The sequence below is a fragment of the Dermochelys coriacea genome, chromosome 4 (genome assembly GCF_009764565.3).
Source record: "Dermochelys coriacea isolate rDerCor1 chromosome 4, rDerCor1.pri.v4, whole genome shotgun sequence".
Taxonomy (NCBI): Eukaryota; Metazoa; Chordata; order Testudines; family Dermochelyidae; genus Dermochelys; species Dermochelys coriacea.
This window is the reverse complement of record NC_050071.1, coordinates 17,338,103-17,355,476: the sequence shown is the minus strand read 5'-3', so window position 1 is coordinate 17,355,476 and position 17,374 is coordinate 17,338,103. Positions and strand designations below refer to the sequence as shown.

At 40.2% G+C, this 17,374-nt stretch overlaps 1 protein-coding gene across 1 annotated transcript in view; it reads left to right on the top strand.

The window, feature by feature from the left end:
* The window catches only part of RASGEF1B (RasGEF domain family member 1B), a 332,669-nt gene that overhangs the window by 85,506 nt on the left and 229,789 nt on the right, over nt 1–17,374 (top strand). Inside the window, exon 3 of the mRNA XM_038400502.2 lies at nt 16,957–17,010. Coding sequence (XP_038256430.1) covers nt 16,957–17,010 — 54 coding nt within the window. The remainder of the gene's footprint in view (nt 1–16,956; nt 17,011–17,374) is intronic.

The window sequence follows — 17,374 nt, the reverse complement described above, 5'->3', positions numbered from 1 at the left end:
AGCTAATAATAGTATGATGTCCTGGCATAGGGAAAATTCCAACAGACTTTAATAGAAAATTGTATCCCTTCTATGGAATGGTTTAAAAAAACAAAACAAAACAAACCAACCTTGAAAGAAGGATCTCATTGTCTATTTACAGCTAGAAGTCTTATAAGTAATTTCTATGGCAGTGTTTTTCTTTTACATACAAATTTTTATAAAAATATAGTATTTTTATTGTGAGTTGTGAGATATTTGGTGCTTCTTAAAGCCCCAGTTCCTGGAGTCACTTGTTAGGATGAGAAGCTCTTCTTTCATTATTTTTTTTAAAAAACTAAGTTTCTAATCCTTCTGGTTGTGGAGAAAAGCTAAAAAGTGACAGTATACCCTAAAGGCTTAAAAACTAGAAGGCAAATAAGAAAGAATGTACGTCTGGCTTAAAAACCACAAGATTTTAAAAAAGCAAATCTTATGAGTCAGACCCTGAAAAATCCTGATATTTGAATGCTTGGGATTTGCAGTATTGCTATAGAACCCTTTCATCCCTATTAAATTCTGTAGGACTTTTCAATATGGGTGTGTTATGTTTTAATTGTGACTGAATGTCACTTCATAGTAATGCAGCAACAGCATGACATAAATATTGTGAATAATCTGTGAATCTCTGTGACCTCATTTGACACAATAAGTTCTCCTCCTTCTGTTCCCTTTCCTCTGCCCTCCAGCTGCTCTGGGGACAAAGGACATGCTCTCAGCACTCCACCCACCCTGATTTACAAGCGAACAGAATATTCGGAATCATCAAGAAAAGGATAGATAAGAAGACAGAAAATATCATATTGCCTCTATATAAATCCATGGTACACCCACACCTTGAATACTGTGTGCAGTTGTGGTCGCCCCATCGCAAAAAAGATACATTGGAATTGGAAAAGGTTCAGAAAAGGGCAACAAAAATGATTGGGGTACAGAATGGCTTCCATATGAGGAGAGATTAATAAAACTGGGACTTTTCAGCTTGGAAAAGAGGCAACTAAGGGGGGTATATGATAGAGGCCTATAAAATCATGAGTGGTACAGACGCTCCCCAGGTTACACAAGACCTGATTTACGCAAATTCACACTTACGGAAAAAGTTCCATAAGCCAGAAATAGGATTTTCGAGTTGCAGACATTTTTGCGTAATGTACAGGTATATGTTTCCGAATTACACAAAATTCGAGTTACCTAAGGCTTTCCATAACAGAACGATTGTGTAATTCGGGGGGGGAGGGCGTCTGTATAGAGAAAGTAAATAAGGAAGTGTTATTTACACCTTCTCATAATACAAGAACAAGGGGCCACCAAATGAAATTAATAGGTAGCAGGTTTAAAACAAACACAAGAAAGTATTTTTTCATGCAATGCACTGTCAACCTCTGGAACTCCTTGCCAGAGGGTGTTGTAAAGGCCAGTACTATAACGGGGTTCAAAAGGGAGCTAGATAGATTCATGGAAGATAAGTCCATCAATGGCTATTAGCCAGGATGGGCTGGAATGGTGTCCCTAGCCTCTGTTTGCGAGAAGCTGGGATTGGGTGACAGGGCATGCATCACTTGATGATAACCTGTCTGTTCATTCCCTCTGGGGCACCTGCCATTGGCCACTGTCAGAGGACAGGATACTGGGCTTGATGGACCTCTGGTCTGACCCAGTATGGCCGTTCTTATATATTGTAGGCAGCACACCTGTGATAATTGTGCTATTTTCTGCTTAAGACCTTAGATAATATGAGGAACTCTGATGAGACCTGCGAACTATACAAATGGCATGCAGTGCAGCCCAATCGGTAACATGTGACTATAGAGGCTCAGAGTGGGTATCGCTGATTCAGCAGATTGTCTCTGTTCAGTATGGTTATGCTACCGCTTGAATCTGTGAACCTTGTAATAAATCTTATGACATTTCCAGAACTTGGTCATTGTGATTAAGCTGAGCCTGGATTTCAATTGTGTCAAGGGGTGCTATTGAACATGAGAAAGGGTAGCAAAATCAGGCCCCAAATAATTAATCTTACTCAGTATTTTGGCATCTGTCCTGGACCTTTTGTAAAACCAAGATATGCAGAGTCACAAAGAATAAAAGAAACTAAAGTTAACCATATTTCATTTGAACCTGCAAAAGGGATTTGGATTCTGTTCCCATTCTGAGTAAAGGCTTTAGATCTATTAATTCATTGCACTCCACCTGCCATAATTCACAGGCAGCAATCTTGACACCCTGTGAAACTTTTAACTCACACCTTCAGTCAATATACGCTAGCAAACTCTGCTAACAAGTACAAAGCTGCTATCTAGCATGCTGGAACTTCTGCAGCTTAGCAAGTAAAGTCATAACCTTTCTCCCTTTAGGCTGCATGCTGTGGCCATCACTCAATAGATGAGCATGATGGTTTGATCTTATTTTGCAAGCAAAAATGTGTAACCTTTAATGAGTGAATTGGCCCAGGAGTCTCTGAACTGAAGCAGCACAGATACTGAATTGCATCTTACAGCCACTCAGAGTGGTTTCTCTAGGTTAAAGCTGAGGTTAGGGCACACTCTGAAAGTTCATAGTGTATTTTGACTGGGAGCCTGCAGAAAACATTAATTCCCATTTGTGCCAGCCAGTTCAGATGTCAGAATAGGCAGGCTTCCGTAATAATGAAACAAACCAAACTTTTTGATTCCATGCATGCTATCTGGAAGAAAACCTCAATGATCTCCCAGGCATTTTCCTCTACTGTGGATCTTTTTTTAAAAAAAAATCCTTATGTAATCCTTTCATTCCAATCTCTGAGACCCCTAAGGCTTCTGGTTAAATGGTGATGTAACAGGATTTGTCATTTTGATTTCAGTAGAAATGGGGCACTTTGTGAATAACGTAAGTATTTTCAATGGATGAAAATAGCCTGTTATCCACATAGAATTATTTCATGTGTGTCTAAGGGTGACCTGACTAAAATGACATGCTGGGGGTGTAGTATTTAAGCCACTAATATCTGAACTCCTATTGATCTGGAAATGGAGGGTAAGTTCTGTTTGCACTTGGAGTGGGTACCACTATCTTTGCATGCTAAGCTATGCATTAACTCTTCAGGCAGAAATCTATTTAGGAAAAAGCCTCTGGGTTACTCGATGGCAAAAGCATTATGTGACCACCTCTTAAATTAGAGTCTGTAGAAAATAACAGGTGGCTGACTAATGCCACAATTGATAGGGCCTCTTTGCTTCACCATCTTCTGTATATTTACATGAGGGTCAATTTTAGTGGAAGATTAGCATCGTTCATTCCTAATACAACACAGTAAAATATAATTAATATTTGTAGCACTTTGCTGAGATTCCTGGCTCTGCTTTGTGATGGCATGACACAGCCTTTGCTATATATTCTCAGCACTGCTATTTATTATACTTCTGAAGAATCTGTCCTGTGTGCAGGTTTTTCAGTTGTTGGGGGGAGGAGAAAGGATCCCACCTTCAAAAAAGCAGTAGCGTCTTTGAACATTATTCAATCACAAACATTGAATCAGAAAATAGAACCCAAGTTTTCCTTTTATGAATTGTAGCTAGCACTCTTCTGAGTCTACTGTATGTCAGTTGAAAATGAGGGTCACGTGATAAAAAGGTCTGTAATGGAACAAAGCAAGGCTGATCAGGAAGGATAAGGCAATCTGTAAGGGGAAGAGTACTGGTCTGTTAGCAGCATCCCCCTGCAATCTTGCTATCTTTGGGAGAAAGTACAGGTTGTCAGTTGCCTGCCTGCCTACTCCCTGTGATCCAAATGCTTCTAGAAAAGGGAGCTGCCTTGCTCCACTATAAGAACTTTTCTTCAAGAGAACATAGCACCAAGTGGTCCACAATCCAGGAGCATCTCTTTTTTTTGTTTAACAACTGCAATTTATGGTTTACTTTCAGATCTGCACATGGCTAGTGTAAGGCGACAACTCTGTAGTTTTCTTCCAGTATCTGAATGATGAAAAAGGGGGTGGGGGGAGGAGAATGCCTTTCCCTGTCTCAGAACAAAAGCATGGCAACTCTAATTTATTCAAGCCTTAGCTTAGTTTTCTAAAGATATTTAAAACCTTATGGCAGTTAGATGATGCCCAAAACACTTGCTTGTCATTGAATTGGGAAAATTGATGTATTAAATGAATTGGTGAGGCCTAAACGCTGCAGGTCAAAGATGCGAAAGGAAACATGAGTCCCCAATTGTCCTTTGTCTCCAAACTTCAAATTTTTGGCCTTGATCAAGATACGGCTGCATAGAAACCCTGCAATCACTGCTGTGAGTGTAGAATCTCATGTATGATAAGTGTACAGCTGGCAATGGATAGCAGGAATTCTAAGACATTAGATTCAACTGAAGATACTGAGAGCAGTGTGTATGAAATCCTGTTTCCCCACTGGTCGTCATACCAGTATCTATACAACTGCTACGATAAGCCTGGTACTGTAAATAAATAAATATTCAATGGCAAGATCTGCATCAAATTTTAACTAATTGACTTTAAAATAAATTAAACCAAACATGGTTGATGTTTTCTTCAAGTTCATATTTTCTTAATGTATTGATTTGAGGTGCAATATGAAGTAGTGACCACCACATGGGCCAATTCCTGGCAACTGGTAAAGTGGTACTCGTTGAGTCCTACAGAACACACTCTTACTCCAGCTGAACATTAATGCCATGTACTGGTCACTTTGCTCGTCATTATTATTTAAATGAAGATGGAGTATTAGCATTTCTCAGGAAAACTATCCACCCCCACTAAATCAAACTGACTTCAAAGGATGCTGGATCTCTGTGGCTGGAATCTTGTGCTGATCATGTTTTTAAAAACGGTGGTACATGTAATGAAATGGGTGAATTAGTGTGTTACTCAAGATCATTGCTGCAGGAGCCAGCCCTTTCGCTGCCTAAGTCTAACAGGTTAATTTTTGTTGTGTTTTGACTAAAGCATTAGCTGAGTCAATTGAATTTATGGGCAGTTGGTTTGGAAATATTTTCAGTTAATAAAGGCGAGTCTCTCCTGACAAAGTGACTTGTTAAAAGGCTTGCCTGAATTAGCGCACCTAGTGCAGTTTACTATAGCTACTGCCTTGGAAATGGTCTTTTTGATTTTTCTGTTGCTAATTTAAAGAAATTTCCTCTCAGGCTTTACCAAACATCAAAGATTCAGTTAAATTAATACTTTACTATAAGCTGTGCCTGTGTCCATTGAAAGATACAGATTCACCTAATAGGACCAAATGTCAATCATTTGTCACTAAGCAAAGAATCCTGAAGTGATATCTAATTCTGGTACCCAAGTAACCTATAAAACCCCCTGAAAAGAGCTCAAGTTGAACTAAAATCTACTGAAGCTTGGGAAACTTGAAAGGATTTTGGATCTGGGAATCACTACAGGGAGGTTTCTTTTTGCCAGGTTAGAGATAGTTAAGTCTTTCTTTCTCTCTACTGATTTTCTTCTGTTACCTCATTAATGTGTGGAAATCTAATTGTAACATGAAGAGTATAACAGGAGAATGTGATAGTCTAAACATTAGGGTTGGGTGAATGGGCTAAATTGACATGTTGGGTGGAACTATTCGGATTGTGTTTGGGGTATGTCTTGTTTGGAGTTGAGTTCTGAGAGCTGCCTGACCTTGTTACCCACTCCTCATCAGTATCTTCAAGGGCTGCTAGCTGCATCCTTCCCCTCACACACATTAAGGGGCTGGGTCATTCCCCATAAGTCTGTGTGTAACAGGTATGGATAGCTTGGCAATAACTAGTGTTTATTTCTGAGTGAAGTATTCAGATGCTGCTTTGTTAATATTTCATGCAAATAAGCGAGGTTATTGTCCCATTTGCTCAAAACTGAAAATCACTTACTATGTGTGTAGGGTTGCTACCTGGACAATTTTTGACTGATCTGGCTGGTTTTTCTAGTGCTTTGCTGGTTGCCAGTCAGAAGAAATAATTTCCAGAGCTTTTAATTCATTTTTTTTCCTGCATGCATGTGTCTGCGCACTCAGCAATCTTTACTACAGGCCATACATGTCTCTGCTAAGAGTTGACCATGACCACCCAGCTGGCACCTGGGTCCTGCTCTGTGAGCATGCAGCATACTGGAGTAGGCACCAGCCAAAGGGGAGCTGGTTCCCCCGCCCCACCCCTGTGTCCCTCCAAGTCTTTCCGAGAGCGGATCCACTCCTCATGGTTCCGCCTGATCTGGGACCTGGCCCTGCCCAGAGACCAGCCAGTTTTTCTGTGCTCGGAGGTGGCAATCTGAAAGGTATGTTGTGTGCATGACACCCATAAAAAGATAGTTGATTAGGAACTAATGCAACTTTCAGAAGGTGCTAGAAATGGCCTCAGAGTATAATCAGCCAATGCTTCTGTTCTGATGTCATGCTTAAAACACGGTCGTATGTAAGTATGGTTGAAAATTTTCCACAAAAACTGTTTTTCAACAAAAAACTTGGGTTTTCAACTAAACAAAATTTGTCACGAAGTGTCTGCTTTCCACCAAAAATTTCAAAAAGATTTTTGAAATATTAAACACCCCAGAACTGCAAATTATTCAATTTTCAGCCAAAAACTGATAAATTTCAACAAACATTTAAAATATTTAAATTGAAATAACACCACAGTGCCTCTTGAGAGTTGTAGTTCAGATGCCTAATGCTCTGTAGGATGAGCTGTACGGCCAGATTATATCTCCCATAATGCACCATAGCCAGGGACTTCTGTGATGTATCCCCTCCCCAAGGGGGCAGAAAGTGTTACATCAAGGAAATGGAAGCTGTAATCTGGCTAGAGAGCTTGGTCTACAGAGGAGAATGGGAACACCCCAACTACCACTCCCATGTGGGTCCATTTTGAATCAAAATGTTTCTTTTTTGATATTTTGTCAAAAAGTCAATATTTTCCATGAGCTGGGGGTGGGGGAACAACTATTTCTGACCAGCTTTAGTATTCTGTTGGTTTAGCGTATGGTCACTTGATATCCTGCTAGAGAGTCTGTGGAAACACACAGGCTTTTTCCTGCCCCCCTGTGCACTTCCATGTAGCTGTCACTAAATTCATTTATTATTCTAATATACGTCTGCAGCCTTAATTATTTTTTCTTCAAAGAGAACAGTGGGATGTAAATATGTTTGTGAAAGAAGTTCCAGCTGCAATATTGCTGTACTACTTAGATGCAGGAAATTATTACTAAAATGGCTGCATGGCTTGCTTTTATTATGGAACAATATTAGCATGTCCAAACTGGTGGTGACCTTTCCCTAAGACAGCTATTTTGGATTATAGGAATCCTTGCTAGAAGAGAGACAGTGTTGGAGACAGTGTCTATGAAGAATAAACATTGGCCAAAACTTTTTTTCATGACAAATGAACATTTTGGGGGGGATAGTTCTTGAATTTTTTGTGGCTTTTTTTATTTGAATGGAAAATTTACTATCCTTTCAGTTTTTCAACCCAAAATGCAAGTTTGTATGAACAAAAAAAATTTCAAAATTTACTATGAATTTTTAAAAATCTGAATAGCAATATTTTTCCACAAAAAATGTACTTTTGATCAAAACCCATTTTACAGTGAATTTTTTTTGTGAAAAAGTTTTCAACCAATTCTTAATTTTTTAGTATAGAGAGGTCATTTGTGACCCAAAGGTCAGTCTAAGGAATCATACAATCAGAGGGTGCTTTTACTAGGAAAAAAGATGCGTTCTTAACCCAAGCTAACTAAGACTAGGTTAAATCATAGCAAAGATAAGCCTGTTTGTAGTTTTCACATGAATTAGTAGGTGGGGTAAGACTATGGGAGAGCTGGGGATTTACCTGGACCTGCTAACTCATGTATGAACAGCCTGTCTTCAGTAGGATTTTACCTTCTCTTAGCTAACTCAAGAACACGCTTCCTTTCCTATTGAAGAAAAAGCTTAGATGGCACAGAAGTGAGAGTCTAGAATCAGAAATGATTAAAATGAAATGCTAGAGGTAGCACTGCCAAGTATGACAGAACTCTTTTTTTTTAAATTACACATACATAGAGCCTGGGGATGTCTTATTATGTAATGATGCACCATAGGTGGAGATGATATTTTGGGTTGTCATTTACTTATTTAATTTTTTCCCCTCTGTTGGAATGTGTTGACTGTTTCAATAGATGCTTTATATACACCTGTGAAATGCACGTTTGCCTCAAAACTCAGGTTATTTAGCACCATTACGGTTATTTAGCACCATTACTTGCCAGCCACTTTCCTGGACACTCACACCCCTAAAGGGTTTTAAACAATTTGCTGGAGTGTGATCCACTGGGCAGAATGAAGAGCCATATCCTCCCTGTGTAATATCCTTGAACATGGGTATTTAATGATAATTGCTTTGTGATTAAGAATACGTTGTCATGTAGTCCTGATATACAATCCCATTTGGTGGGTAAACTGTTGAACTGGAGGTTTTATAAACTTAGATGGAGTTAGAAAACTGCTCAAAAGCTTTCAGGGCTATAAGTTTTTTGTTATTGTCCGCAACACTCTTAATATCTCAGAGTATATAGAATATTTTTAGTTGCTGGAGTGTGCATAGGACTAGTCATCCTTGGTAACAAAAATGTAATGGAGCTGTTTAAAAAATAATAATTTGAGTCTGAGACAAGTTCTGCTGTCAAATATTATTAACAATCATTTAGATTGCAGCGGCACCTACAGGCCAACCAAATTGGACTCCATGGTGCCTGGGTGCTTACAAACATATCAGAAATGTCCATCCTTGTCCAAAAGAACTTTTAGCCTTAAAGGCAAGACAGGTGAATGAAAGAAACAACTAGAAGTGATGAATAGGGTAACTAAAACATCAGTATGTTTTAGCACAGACTAGTCAGGTGCACAATTCTTATCAAATCAGCAGTGATCACAACTCAGCTTTTGCTTAACTTTTGGTATCATTCCTGTATGTGTTCTGGCAGATGACTTTTAAGAAGGGACTTGACAAAGGAAATGTACTTATGAAACTCCCAAGACTTGGACTTGTGTATCAGGGGCTTCTGAATTTGGCCTTGTAGATTTAACCTCCTAAAACACACAATGACATTCTCAAGCAATGCTGTTCAATTACTATGTATATGAACTATCTAGTTCTGCAGAAGGTGGTTGATCTACTTTGCATGGAAAGATACAATGGCTGGTCAGTTTGCTGAGGGAGAATTCATCAAGGCAGCAGTTGTAAGCCTCTGATTACCAGACATCTACATATTCTAACATGAAACAAGTAGAGGTTATCTCTGCATGGACCGCTAAAAGCATTCAAGATGTGGTGTGTAAGAACAGAACCCAAGTGATATGGTGAATTTTTGGGGGAATTTCCACCAAAAAGAATGCCTTTTTCAATCACACGCCTTAAGTGTTTTCCTTTGTTAGATCTTTACAGCTAGATAGAATAGATCCCTAGTGAGATGGAACATGCAGCAACCATGTTCTCAAGGAGGTGGAGATAAGCAGTAGGAGGCCCCTATCCATCAGTGTTCTAATTGTGGAATGTGTTCGGCACACTTACGGCAAACCAGTTTTTTTTTACTTTCCAGCCAGCAGTTGAATTGTGTAGTTATAGTTTTCCCATCAAACTGTCAGTTAGGGCAGCTGAGATAATGGCAAATTAACATTCATTCACCAACATCAGTGCTCGGCTTTTAAACAAGAACACATCCGACAGGGACTCGAGGCAATCATTACCGTTTTGCTTGGGTTTAAACGATTTGTAGTAGCCAGTGATTATTATAATGACTTTTGATCATGTCTGAATTTGCCCCTTGTGTTCATTCCATCAGCCTGTATTATGTATTAATGTAGTCTTTGTTTGCAATGAATATATATAGGTACATACTGGTCACAGAGAATTAACTAATGAAAGGAAAAGATGGGGGGAGTGACATGTTGAAAGCATCTTGGCAAAAGTGTGAATTGAAAGTGTGAATTGAAAGAGACATCCATTACATTTGCAATTCACACAAAGCTGTCGATGGCAAAGACGTTCTAATCCCCTCTCTCCTGGTCATTATTTTTCTTATAGTGAAAGAGGAACAGATCCTCAGCTGATATAATTGGCATAACTACAGTGAAGTCTGTTTATACCAGCTGAGAATCTAATGCTCTTACTCTTTCCTATCATTACATTTTTCACTCCATACTGTGGGTGAAATCCTGGCTCTACTGAAGTCAGTAGCAAAACTCACATGGACTTCAGTGGGGACAGGATTTCACCCAATGTTTTTGCCAAAAATTGGTTCTCTAAAATGATACGATGGGCCTCCATTTTTATCCTCTCAGGGATTCTAGGTCATTCCCTCCGCCCCCTTCAGTTTACAATTGGGATTTTTTAACTGATGACCAAAAACTCAAGCTGAGACTAGAAAATCAGTCTATGATCTTTCTACATACCTTCCATGATCACCAGTAATAGATTATGGGGCCTGACTATTGTGCTGTTGGTGCATGATGTGGAGCAGAATCCAGCTCATATGCCCACAGCTGTATAGATCTAAAGGGATTGGAAGGAAAGATGGTTTGTGCCAGTAAAGTGAGCAGACTCAGAGCCACAGGAATGACCTATATTGACTAAGAAGGTGCCATTTTTATATAGTTATCTTTCTAGCTATAGCTGCAGATTAAACACCTACTAGGAAAACATTTTAAAAGTCCATACCTCCTGTGCATGCTGTTATGATCTGTGTGGTTTGTTTCCTTGAACTGGCTATGTTCTATCACTAGTTACGCCAATAATGTTCACTATTACTTTTCTTCCTGACATCTTAGCCCTGGTCTACACTGGGGGGGGGGGATGTCAATCTCAGTTATGCAACTTTAGCTCCATGAATAACGTAGTTGAAGTTGATGTACTTAGACCTACTCACTGTGGTATCTTCACTATGGTGAGTCGACTGCTGTGGCTCCCCCATCGACTCTGCCTGCGCCTCTTGCAGCAGTGGAGTACAGGAGTCGACGGGAGAGTGCTCAGGCATCGATTTATCACATCTAGATAGATGCGATAAATTGACCCCCGCTGGATTGATTGCTGACCGCCAATCCGGCGGGTAAGGTAGACATACCCTTAGTCTTTTTGGCAGTGTCTCTGGGTAGTTGTTATAATATCAAATTCATGCTCAATTAACCCCATCGTGCTAGGCGCTGTACGAATATATAGTTTGAGACTGTCCCTGTCCCAAAGAGCTGAGAGTCTAACTAGACATGACAGACAAAGTGGGAGCTAAAGAAAAGGGGGAACTGATAAAGAGAGATACAGTGATTTCCCAAGGTCACACAGGAAGTCTACAGCAGAGCTAGGAATGGAACTCAAATCTGCTGAGTCCTCCCCACACCCAAAGTCTTAAGCAGAGGACCATCTGTCCTCATGCATAAAGGAGAATGTAAAACAGAACTGAGTCATGTGGATTTATTTTGGTTGTGCCTATGTCTCCATTCTGAAAGGCCATTATTGATGCGAGGTAGTCCTTACTCCACTAAGTGGTCTGACTGAACTCGCTCGATTTGACCCTCATTGGCTAAATGACTTGAAAAACGTGTACAAACAAATATGTTAATGAACTGCTGTTTTTTCTGGCCACTAAAAGAGTGAGCTGCATAGTGCAGTGTGATTAATATGGAGGAACTCTTCTGAGATGGAGGCTAAAATTTTCAAGCTGGGTTGCCTGAAGTTAGGCAACTAAATAAAAGTGGTCTGATTTTCAAAGGTGCTGAGTATCTCCGCTTCTTATTGACTTCAGTGGAATTTGCGGGTAGTCAGCACTACTCAAAATCAGGTATTTAAGGTGTCTAATTTTGGATTATGAGCCTAATTTTAGATAACTGAGTTTGAAATTTTGGGCCTGAGATTTTCCTGGCTAAAGGTGACTGCAATTTGCTGGTGACTGCCAAATGTTTTCACTGAATTCACTGTGTTCAGTCTCTTCTGCTGCAGCAAGAGCTTCTTAGTCTAGTCAGATTTCAGAACTATTCATTTTACCAAAGTTCAATCACCAGTGGAACTCTAAGGCAATGGGTGAGGGCCATAATACAGGTAACTTTTATTGATCTGCTGAAGGCCTTTGATTCAGTCAGCCATAAATTTCTCCTCCAAAACTCAAGGATAATGCATCCATAATGGTTTTGAAGTAACCTAAGAAATCATAACTTGCTTTCCAAAAGCAAAGTGAGCTCTGATCCAAGGACTTACAAATGGGGGGATCTCAGAGATTTGATCTGGGGCATCCAATAGTTTCTATTTTTGTTTGTAATAATCCAGCATATTGTTTTCACTTTTGTATAGATGTGTGCTGCTAATCCAGTTTTGTATTACAGTGCACTTTCCCTTGTTGTAAGTTATCAGCAGTATTCAGTTAGATTATGCTGGAAGATGGGTCTTCTCCTGTGAACTGATTTTAAATTAATTCAGAACCCAAACCATGATGTTTGGTTCACTTCCCAGAGGACAAAAATGGTCTGCCTCATCAGAGATTAAGCAAGCAGCTAATGAGCTAGTTTAAGCATCTTGGAATCTGGCTCGACCTTCCCTTCCAGCCAGCATTATGTTGTCTCCAAGGTTGGGACCATCATAAAGTGAAAAGAGAGTTAGTTTGCCAGAAAATAGATTGGCCAGCAGTATGTATCACGCATCTTGGACTGTGGGGCATTGATTGTAGTGTTCACAGTGGTGCTATCAACAGAGGCTACAAGTATTATATTATTCTGAAATGTGATTGTCTCAGGTAATCAGTTTAGTTACTGATGCATAACAGCAGTTCCGTCCCAGTTACTGTACATAATTTATAATTCTGCTGCCAGAATGCTGTGTGCTTATTCAGTTACACACTTCCCTGAACTCTGATGGGTTCTGGCTCTCTGATTTTCATGACTATACGAACTCAGCCAAACAGAGTGCATATTCCTGTACCTTAATGGTTGACCGTCATTAACCAATCGGATCACAGGGATTTGCATAATTATTGTATAGTTAATGAGAGAGACTGTTGTGTGAATGTACAGATCTCTGTGCTCCGGCTTCTATAACACTTCTGTTTTGTTTAGCCCCTTTACTTAGGGCTATCCATCAGCTCGAGAGTAAAAAGATACTGCTTCAGCATCAGCTGAAGCATAAAACTCCATAATGGAGGCAAAAAAGAAATGAGAGAAGGCCAAAAGCCAAAAAAAGGCATGTCCACCTGTGGAAAATAAATATAAAAGATGAGTTTCTCTCCTTCCTCCCATCTCACTGCCCAGCCCCCTTACCAGAAGGGAAAGAGAGTAGGGATCGTCGCAGATGAACTCGCAGTTTGACTACGTGGCCTGGTTACACCAATGAATTCAAGTTGATGCAGTGCAAACGGATTGCTGTTCTTCTGGGGAGGAAAGCCTTTCTCACCTGGAAGGATAGGAGAGGTGGAAAAGGGTGATCGGGGGAAGAGACGTTAACTAAAAATAAATTCAGGTTTAAGATAGGGATGATACTGTATTTTAACTCTCAGGTGGAGACAGGTGGGTTTTCAGGGACGGTTACTTCTCCGTGTAGACCTCTGAATAGCAGTCAGATGCTTAAATTCTGATTTAAATTCAGTTCCCAAACTTGGCCAGTTTTGAATTAGTCACCTGGGTCCTGTTCCAAAGCACATTGGGAATCTTTTCACTGACTTCACTGCTCTTTGGATCAGCCTGTTAGAAATTAATTGCCAGCTAACCAGGCTGGCTGAAAATTTTCTGTCACTGGCTGAAATTTACCATCAAAACTGTTTTTCTGAAATGTTGTCTGCTTCTGTGGAAAATCGTGTACTTTTTGGTGCCCTTTCCTTCAGGGCTGGCTCTAAGATTTTTGCTGCCCCAAACAAAAAAATCCCCCCCACACTTTTTTTTCATGCCCACCCGCCCCCAGCTCCGCCCCAACTTCACCCCTTCCCAACCCCGCCTCCTCCCCCGGGCATGCCGCATTTCCGCCCCCCGCATTGCTTCCTGCGGCTCCTCCCACTGCAATCCTCGCCCTAGCTCACCTCCGCTCTGCCTGCTCCCCTGAACACGCCACTGCTCCACTTCTCCCCCTCCCCTCTCAGGTGAGGGAGAAGCAGCGCGTTCAGGGGAGCAGGCGGAGCAGAGGTGAGCGAGTGGGGGGGGCGCAGGAAGTAATGAGGTGGTAGAGCTCCCCATCTCAGCTCACCTCCGCTCCATCGCTGCTGCCCGGGCCGCCCGGGCGGAGGGGGGGGCAAGTGGGGCAATTTGCCCCAGGCCCTGGGCCCCTCAGGGGCCCCCATGAGAGGTTTCGGCGGCACAGGGGCGGCGGGGGCACATTTCTAGGGGCGGCATGGCCGGCGCTGGAATGCTGCCCCTAGAAATGTGCCACCCCAAGCACCTGTTTGTTTTGCTGGTGCCTAGAGCCGGCCCATCTTTCCTTCCCTCCTCCAAAATCTGGTCAGAATTTTTTGATATTCAAATTTCCACTGAAAATGGAAAATTTTCCACAGGGGGAAAAATATATATATATATTTTTAAACCAGTTCTATCAATTAACTCAAGTTGTATTGCTACCCAAAAAGTCACAAATATTTGTTACAGGACATAGGCGTTGATGTTTCTTATATTTTGGAACAAATGTTTGTGTGATGCTCAACTAGCATGTAGAAAATGTTTGCCAATTAACTGGTTAGCCATTTATTAACTAAAGGTAAAGTTATGGTATAGACAAACCATTAGAAATTAAGAGCTCTTCCAGGTGCCATTACCAATTCTCTGATCAGTCACCAGGTAGGAAGCATTAAAAGTGGGAGAAACATGCAGCTGATAGTTCAGGAGGTGGTTATTTTCTAGTCCCTCTAAGCAAAATGTTTGTTCAAACAGTTCAAATACTATGGAGATTTTTTTTAAATGATTTTTAAATTTCAGTTGATTTCTGTTCCATAGGCTAAACCAGGCGTAGTCATTTTTTTTGTCAAGGTCCAAATTTCTTGGTCAAGGTATACTCAAGGACCAGACTCCAGAGAAAATAATAATAAAAAATAAACAATAATGTTGATAACAAGTAAATAAAAAGATTCAGTAGCATCTGGTGGTCCGGATTTGGCCTGTGGCCTGCCTATTGATTATCCCTGGTCTAACCTATCTCTTGAAACTCATAAATTTCTAGCTCATCTCAACTGAGCAAATATTATGTCTTGATTAGGTGAGCTATTAGATATGTTTAGCATTTAATGAAGATATAAATAGATATGATTTTTCCATGGTTTTCATTTTATCACATGAGCTTTCCCTTCAATTACCTGAGAGCTCCAAATCTTCATTAACTAAATAGGATGCAGAAGATGGTCATTAGTTTGGAATATAAATCCTGCTGGCACATTTAAATGCTTTTCACTTGACTAATTGAAATCTCCAGTATTCACAAATCCCTGGAAAGCATTAGAATTTTATCATTTATACAGGGAGTATGATTTTAGACAATATTTTTTGAGTATATTATTCTACAGTGATTATTCCCATTTGGCCTGTAAAAAAAATTTGACCTGGTATGAGTAGGAATAAAGATGATCATTTAAACACTTGCAAAAAGTTTCTAGTGCGTTTTGTGGAAGGCCCTGATGGTCAGAATCGAGACAAACACAGTCTCTGAGACACATTAGACCTCCCTTGCTTTGTGGAGTTGCCGTACCCTGCCACTACAAGTTATTTCACAAGAGAATTTTATGCTCTGAAATAGGTCCCTGGTTCATGTCCCAATGAACAAGAAGTTGTTGGCATTGGTATAATGTTAAGAAGCACTGCAGGCATAGAGCGAAGACATGGGAAATGACCAGACTTTCAACCCTCCTCGACTTTCAGGGAGGTTTTATCATTCATCAAAACTTCTTGGCCTTTCCTCAGTCTGATGGTATATGAGCTGCAACCACCACTAACATCAATAACACCCATTGTAGGGCTTCATTTTTAAATTCAGAATTCCTTAAACTTTATATCTTGATTGCAGACTAACTTCAGAGGGTGAAAATAACTCCTGTGCAGAGAGCCAACACATGGTAGAGGCACCCTCAGACTCATAACTGGGCTTATATGTGACTTTAAATTTTCTACAGTTCTGCATGTAAAATGACTTGTATGCACAAGTATTGAAGTCACTGATTTGTAGTTTCCATCTAACTGCTTTTTAACATTTTTTATCTGGGAATTACAGGATGGTATTTGCAGTCAAAAAGAACAAATTCTCTAGGGGTTTGAAAGTGTTCTGGTTACCTAGAAACGCTCTTTAATTTATTATATGAGTGTTAGGGACTGTGGTGAGAAGAAGGATTTCTGGGTAATTAAGGCAGTGGACTGGGAATCAATAGATCTGCGTTCAGTTCCCAGCTCAATCACAGACTATCTATGTGACCTTGAGCGAGTCACTTAATTGTTCTGTGCCTCAATTCCCCACCTTCTGTTTGTATGTTTTATCAATTTCTCCTACCCTTTGTCTGTCTTCTCTAGAAAATGTTGCTCTTCAGGGAAGGGATTATTTCTTACTGTGTGTATATTTGTTCCGTGCCTAGCGCAATGGGGCACAATTGTTGACGGAGTCCTTTAGATGTTAATATTAAACAAATAATAAGTGATTAGTGAAATATACAATTAGGGTTTTTAAATGCCTCAGGACACTAGCAAAGCAATAATAAGGTTGGGCTTCTCATCAGTTCTTTTTTTTATTGTGTCCATCAAAAACAGCTTTGTATATAGATCAGCCAAAGTGAGCTACAGGGTATGTTTCCCACTACATTTCTCCCTCGAAAAGCATTTTGGGTCTGCATGCACTAAATAGGGTAAATTCTTAATCTAGACCTTGGCAGGTCAAGGCATTAGCAGTCAGCACAGTAGAGGGGAGAGCTCTGTGTTTGCCATGCAGTGAATATGACACTTAACTATTTAGTCTGGGTTAACAGATTTTTCACACACTGTTTTTCAGACCACAACTTTCAGCACCTTGGCCAATGAGAAGTCATTATCTGACCACAAATGGGTAAGCTAACCTTTCAGCTTTACAGCTCCTCCTTAGAATGCTACAGGGCTTCCGAGCTCCAGAGCTAGATGTGGCCGTCTTACTGAGAGCAGGCAGCTGCTATAATTAAATAATACATTGCACAGCAGTGAAAACTTGACGGGCTGTGGTTCAAACAAAGGTAAACTCCCTTTCATTTTGTCTTTAGAGTGTGTGGAAAGGCTCTTTCCAAATTTCTCATTGTGTCACAGCTTCTGTTTTAGAGGATTAGAAAAAATGTCATTGAGAAAAAATTTGGAGGTCTCTGTGCAATTTAATATTTGCTCTCATTTAGGTTTTTGGTAAAGTGATCTGGAATTTATTATTTTAAAAGCACAATGACAAA